This window comes from Trypanosoma brucei, chromosome 1 (genome assembly GCF_000210295.1).
Source record: "Trypanosoma brucei gambiense DAL972 chromosome 1, complete sequence".
Classification (NCBI taxonomy): domain Eukaryota; phylum Euglenozoa; class Kinetoplastea; order Trypanosomatida; family Trypanosomatidae; genus Trypanosoma; species Trypanosoma brucei.
In genome coordinates this window covers 411817-418231 of record NC_026734.1, presented here as the reverse complement: position 1 = coordinate 418231, position 6415 = coordinate 411817, and the positions used below count along the sequence as shown (strand labels likewise).

Below are 6415 nucleotides of genomic sequence, written 5' to 3'. Positions count from 1 at the left end.
TTTGTTTTTCGTATTGTTTTGTGTGTGGCTCGTGAATGTTAGCTAAGCATTGGTCATAAAAGCTGACGATGGGTCGACAGGAAGATGGTTCGTTCGATGCGCGGGGTGGTGATGCGGTACTCGTCGCTGAGCTACACAGTGAGGAATCTAAGGAGGCAACGTTTGTGCACCCCGAGGCACGGGCTCTGTTCAACAAGGTTCCGTGTCTTCGGCACATCCCCTTGTTCGGGGAGGCAGCTGAGGGCTATGGTCCTAAGCCCGTGCTTTCCATTGGATTATCGTATTTCTTGTGTAAGGGTCTTGCCAACGGACTTGTTGGTGGATCCATTATTGCGATGTTTTTGAACCGTTTCACTGTCGAGGGTCTTGTCTACCAGCGGCTAACTAACATCGCCGGCATGGGGTGGTCCGTGAAGCCTCTTTTGGCTGCTATCAGCGACATATTCCCGTTCTTCGGTTATACCAAACGGTGGTACATGTTTGTGGCGAATCTCGTCGGTCCCGCATTCTCCCTTGGCTTTGCTCTGCTCCCAGCGCAGCCATCGAGTGCAGCAATTGCTTCCGTGTTCCTCTTCTTCTCTGGGCTCAGCAGGGCATGTACGGACATTCTATCGCAGGGACTATACAGCCGGATGATGCGCCGTGTGCCTGGTCCAGGGCCTGCTCTGGTGAGTTGGGTTTGGTGGTTCATTATCCTGGCTGGTCTCTTTGTTTCCGTTATTGTTGGTCCTTTGGGTGACGCTGGCATACCGCAGATATCTCCCATGATAGGTAGCGCTGTCCAGCTGCTGGTGGCACCATTCTTCCTGTTCAATTGGTTTGGTGAACTGCCCAACCGTGAGGAGCGGTACATCGATGCCCATGTGCTCCACGAGCAGAAGTTAAAAGAGGCTAAGGACACCCCTCCGGTGGCTGATGACAATGATCCAATTGACGTAAATGGTGGGATGGTGGAGCGCCAAGTGACAAACAGCGAGCCGGTGACGGGGCCTAACGCTGACGGCGGTGAGGCAACTGTGAAGCCATTTGTGTTCAGGGAGCCTCGTGAGTGCTGCTGCGGTGTGTTCCAGATGAACGAAGAGGTCCTTGAGCGCAACAAGCGTGAGACAATATACAGCGTGCTAATAGCATTCTTTGTTGTTGGTGTTGCCATAACCTCCTTGTTTGGATCGAGGCTGCATTTACTCATTGCCGCGGCTGTCGTTTCCGTGGGGCACTGCTCTTTCAATTTCTATGCGCTGTCGTGGGCGGTCGCGAAGGTGAATCTGTTCAGTTACTTGAACAATGCGTCTACGGTGTCTTTTGGTGGTGCTGTCACCCCGTTCTTCCTGAGCGGACCCGATTGCAATCCGGGTGGACCTCACTTCAGTCTTTTTTTCCTGCAGACTGTTGGTGGAACAGTTGGAAGTGTCACTTCAGCTCTGGGTGTCGTGCTGTTCAATTACTTCCTTTCAAAAAAGACTTATCGGATGACTTACTTCTTGACACTGGTGTTCCTCATCGTCTCCAACATCTTCGACTTCATTATAGTGATGCGATGGAACCGGCCATACGTCAGCGACTACTTGATTTACTTCTGCTGCGATGTCGTCATATCTCCTGTGATCGGGATGATGAACTGGATGCCGTTAACCATTATTCTTTCACGGTTGTGTCCTCGTGGAAGTGAGAGTACTGTGTACGCTATTCTTGCTGCATCGAGCAATTTCGGTAGCACGGTGGGTAGTTCCCTTGGGTCAGTCATAATGGAATATGCTTTGCCTGTGAAAACACTGGTGCCATGTGACTTCGCCAATGTAAAGTGGCTTGTGCTCATTTCCGGCTTCGTGGCACCGTGCATTCAGATCCCTCTCATCTTTACTCTCCTCCCCGATGCTCGCATGGACGAGGAGTTGGATGGAGACGGCAAACCCGTGAGGAAGGTGGCGGCTGATGTTTCCCCTGAGGGGAAAGAAACTGTCTGTGAAGGGGACAGCGATGTGACACCCAATGCGGAGGGCAACGGGATCGCGCCCAAGAGGTCCTGACGCGGCTCGTATCGTTGGCACTAATGTCAGGTGGGCCGTGCAATAATATTGAAAACGAATTCTTATTACTTTTCTCTCCCTTAACAAATACATGAATATGTTGTTTTTCCTTTGCATCAGCACTCCAACATTGTTGTACGGAGCACTGCTCCTTTTATTTCTACTTTCCAAGAAATTGCGAAAAGTCACTCTTGGTGCTGTAACTTACCCTTTTTTTTTAATATTACCACCCTATTATTTCTCCTTCGTGACTTTTGTTATAAATCTGCAACACCACTTCGTTCCTCACTCATGAAATCAGCGCGCACTTGTGTCCGTCTTTGGAAGTCAAGGCACGTATTGTGCAAATAGACGCAAACTCAGCTTACCCGTGTGCTCGCACTGTGTGGCCGCTGGTGCTTTTCTTTTGGTGTCTAACTTTCCTCCATGTCAATGGTGTTTTATTTTCTCGTAGTTTCGTTCTTTAGTCATCATGTTGTACTCTACATATTATATTTATTTTCTTCCAGAGCACCTTACTTATTATTTTCTTCATTTTCTTACCGTTTCATTTTGTTTACCTTTTCTTGTTTTATTTTCTGCTGTTGAGTGCTCCCAACTATTTAGCAGCATCACTACCTCCTTCCTTTACCGTTGCTTGCTGCTGCTCTCGTTATGTACAGGTGCTGCCCCCTAACCTTCCTTTGTTATCATTGCGCTGCCTCTTGTTTTCTGTTGGCTGATTTAGGTTTGCATAGGAGGAAAAAGGGTTATTTGGATGCACATGTTGGCTGTTATTATCCCACCCAGTGTTTGACTACTATCGATGCTGGTATAGTTTCTCTAGTGTGGCGTCATGCCGCTTTCAGTGAGCGTTGCATATGCTTTGTTCCATTCCTCGACCACAAGAATACGGGGTCGAAATTTGTTAGTTTTGCAACTGTTGGACTGACCAGAAACAAAAGGGGGACATGGGAGAATATTGCGCTCTTGCTGGTTAGATAACAAACGATATGTCCTGTGAGGATGAGGAGGGTGGGTTGTAACATGGGATATAACTTGGATGATGCCTCCATTTCTGATGTGGAGGGGTAAGGTTTATATTATCTATTACGATGGCATGCCCCAGGGGGATGCATATTTGAGTAAGGGGGATATTAATTGGGAAAGATGATGGGATTAGAAGCTGTAGCGCTGAAAGTGGTGGTGGGACCACGGTGATTATATTTGAGATTCTCGGTGGTGCTTCCTTCCGCCGATAACAATGTTGAGGTGTAGGTCGGGCAATCAGCGGGCGAAAGTTTTCTGTTGATCTGAGAGGATATCAACGTGGTTACGCAACGTTGCGAAAGAGTTGGTGGCCGCTGCGTCTTCTTGCTGTACTTTCCGTGTTGTACATTAAGGCACAGTTGTGGGAGTGTGAGATGGCCCATCATTCACCGTGGGGCTAGCAGCAACAGAATGTCTCCTGCAGTTTCGGTGTGTATGGGCGTTTCGTGGCATAAGAGTCAGTTCGCGAATGCCTGTATCATTTTTGCTAATCATAGTGTTGTTGCATATCCTCACATCATGAGTTGTGTGGCTACGCGTATGTAGCGCCTTTTCTATTACTTCTCGATAATAGGACCGGCCGTCACATACATGTTACCTTTCCCCCACTAACTGACATGTGAAGAATGAACGTGCTAAAAATGGACTACTGCAGATATTTACCTAATTTTCCCTATATCTGTGGAGGGACGCTTTGTCGTTTAATCATGGTTGCTGTAAGGACCCTCTGGAGACAGGAAGGGGCTGTGGAAATCGACTCTAATGTTAACTTCGCAGAGTTGGTTGATGTCCCGATGCGCAAGTACGTGTTTGTGTATTTGTGTGTGCGAGGTTTTGGTGTGCCATAGTTATGCTGAGGCACGGTGTTGTTGAAACGTTGGTGCCCTGTGGTTCGTGTGTGCGTTTCTTTTATTATTTGATTCCTCAACATATCTTCTCACCTCTTTGTTTTTCGTATTGTTTTGTGTGTGGCTCGTGAATGTTAGCTAAGCATTGGTCATAAAAGCTGACGATGGGTCGACAGGAAGATGGTTCGTTCGATGCGCGGGGTGGTGATGCGGTACTCGTCGCTGAGCTACACAGTGAGGAATCTAAGGAGGCAACGTTTGTGCACCCCGAGGCACGGGCTCTGTTCAACAAGGTTCCGTGTCTTCGGCACATCCCCTTGTTCGGGGAGGCAGCTGAGGGCTATGGTCCTAAGCCCGTGCTTTCCATTGGATTATCGTATTTCTTGTGTAAGGGTCTTGCCAACGGACTTGTTGGTGGATCCATTATTGCGATGTTTTTGAACCGTTTCACTGTCGAGGGTCTTGTCTACCAGCGGCTAACTAACATCGCCGGCATGGGGTGGTCCGTGAAGCCTCTTTTGGCTGCTATCAGCGACATATTCCCGTTCTTCGGTTATACCAAACGGTGGTACATGTTTGTGGCGAATCTCGTCGGTCCCGCATTCTCCCTTGGCTTTGCTCTGCTCCCAGCGCAGCCATCGAGTGCAGCAATTGCTTCCGTGTTCCTCTTCTTCTCTGGGCTCAGCAGGGCATGTACGGACATTCTATCGCAGGGACTATACAGCCGGATGATGCGCCGTGTGCCTGGTCCAGGGCCTGCTCTGGTGAGTTGGGTTTGGTGGTTCATTATCCTGGCTGGTCTCTTTGTTTCCGTTATTGTTGGTCCTTTGGGTGACGCTGGCATACCGCAGATATCTCCCATGATAGGTAGCGCTGTCCAGCTGCTGGTGGCACCATTCTTCCTGTTCAATTGGTTTGGTGAACTGCCCAACCGTGAGGAGCGGTACATCGATGCCCATGTGCTCCACGAGCAGAAGTTAAAAGAGGCTAAGGACACCCCTCCGGTGGCTGATGACAATGATCCAATTGACGTAAATGGTGGGATGGTGGAGCGCCAAGTGACAAACAGCGAGCCGGTGACGGGGCCTAACGCTGACGGCGGTGAGGCAGCTGTGAAGCCATTTGTGTTCAGGGAGCCTCGTGAGTGCTGCTGCGGTGTGTTCCAGATGAACGAAGAGGTCCTTGAGCGCAACAAGCGTGAGACAATATACAGCGTGCTAATAGCATTCTTTGTTGTTGGTGTTGCCATAACCTCCTTGTTTGGATCGAGGCTGCATTTACTCATTGCCGCGGCTGTCGTTTCCGTGGGGCACTGCTCTTTCAACTTCTATGCGCTGTCGTGGGCGGTCGCGAAGGTGAATCTGTTCAGTTACTTGCACAATGCGTCTACGGTGTCTTTTGGTGGTGCTGTCACCCCGTTCTTCCTGAGCGGACCCGATTGCAATCCGGGTGGACCTCACTTCAACCTTTTTTTCCTGCAGACTGTTGGTGGAACAGTTGGAAGTGTCACTTCAGCTCTGGGTGTCGTGCTGTTCAATTACTTCCTTTCAAAAAAGACTTATCGGATGACTTACTTCTTGACACTGGTGTTCCTCATCGTCTCCAACATCTTCGACTTCATTATAGTGATGCGATGGAACCGGCCATACGTCAGCGACTACTTGATTTACTTCTGCTGCGATGTCGTCATATCTCCTGTGATCGGGATGATGCACTGGATGCCGTTAACCATTATTCTTTCACGGTTGTGTCCTCGTGGAAGTGAGAGTACTGTGTACGCTATTCTTGCTGCATCGAGCAATTTCGGCGGCACGGTGGGTAGTTCCCTTGGGTCAGTTATAATGGAATATGCTTTGCCTGTGAAAACACTGGTGCCATGTGACTTCGCCAATGTAAAGTGGCTTGTGCTCATTTCCGGCTTCGTGGCACCGTGCATTCAGATCCCTCTCATCTTTACTCTCCTCCCCGATGCTCGCATGGACGAGGAGTTGGATGGAGACGGCAAACCCGTGAGGAAGGTGGCGGCTGATGTTTCCCCTGAGGGGAAAGAAACTGTCTGTGAAGGGGACAGCGATGTGACACCCAATGCGGAGGGCAACGGGATCGCGCCCAAGAGGTCCTGACGCGGCTCGTATCGTTGGCACTAATGTCAGGTGGGCCGTGCAATAATATTGAAAACGAATTCTTATTACTTTTCTCTCCCTTAACAAATGCATGAATATGTTGTTTTTCCTTTGTTGTATCAGCACTCCAACATTGTTGTACGGAGCATTGTTTTTTTAATTTATCCTTCCCGAGAAATTGCGAAAAGTCACTCTTGGTGCTGTAACTTACCCTTTTTTTTTAATATTACCACCCTATTATTTCTCCTTCGTGACTTTTGTTATAAATCTGCAACACCACTTCGTTCCTCACTCATGAAATCAGCGCGCACTTGTGTCCGTCTTTGGAAGTCAAGGCACGTATTGTGCAAATAGACGCAAACTCAGCTTACCCGTGTGCTCGCACTGT

At 49.0% G+C, this 6415-nt stretch overlaps 4 protein-coding genes across 4 annotated transcripts; 2 read left to right on the top strand and 2 right to left on the bottom strand.

Annotated features, from left to right (window-relative positions):
- Positions 1-68: 68 nt before the first annotated feature.
- Positions 69-2027, top strand: TbgDal_I1690 (pteridine transporter, putative; the record flags this gene model as incomplete). Its single annotated transcript, XM_011773134.1, has 1 exon — positions 69-2027. One exon carries the CDS (start codon positions 69-71, stop codon positions 2025-2027), a length of 1959 nt encoding a protein of 652 aa, XP_011771436.1.
- Positions 2028-3163: 1136 nt separating this feature from the next.
- On the bottom strand, positions 3164-3442 carry TbgDal_I1688 (hypothetical protein, unlikely; the record flags this gene model as incomplete). The annotated part of the gene is made up of 1 exon (XM_011773133.1): positions 3164-3442. The coding sequence occupies one exon, from the start codon at positions 3440-3442 to the stop codon at positions 3164-3166; it is 279 nt and encodes a 92-aa protein (XP_011771435.1).
- Positions 3443-3729: 287 nt separating this feature from the next.
- TbgDal_I1685 (hypothetical protein, unlikely) lies at positions 3730-3987 on the bottom strand (the record flags this gene model as incomplete). The annotated part of the gene is made up of 1 exon (XM_011773132.1): positions 3730-3987. The coding sequence occupies one exon, from the start codon at positions 3985-3987 to the stop codon at positions 3730-3732; it is 258 nt and encodes an 85-aa protein (XP_011771434.1).
- Positions 3988-4068: 81 nt separating this feature from the next.
- On the top strand, positions 4069-6027 carry TbgDal_I1680 (pteridine transporter, putative; the record flags this gene model as incomplete). The annotated part of the gene is made up of 1 exon (XM_011773131.1): positions 4069-6027. The coding sequence occupies one exon, from the start codon at positions 4069-4071 to the stop codon at positions 6025-6027; it is 1959 nt and encodes a 652-aa protein (XP_011771433.1).
- Between the last annotated feature and the right edge of the window lie 388 nt (positions 6028-6415).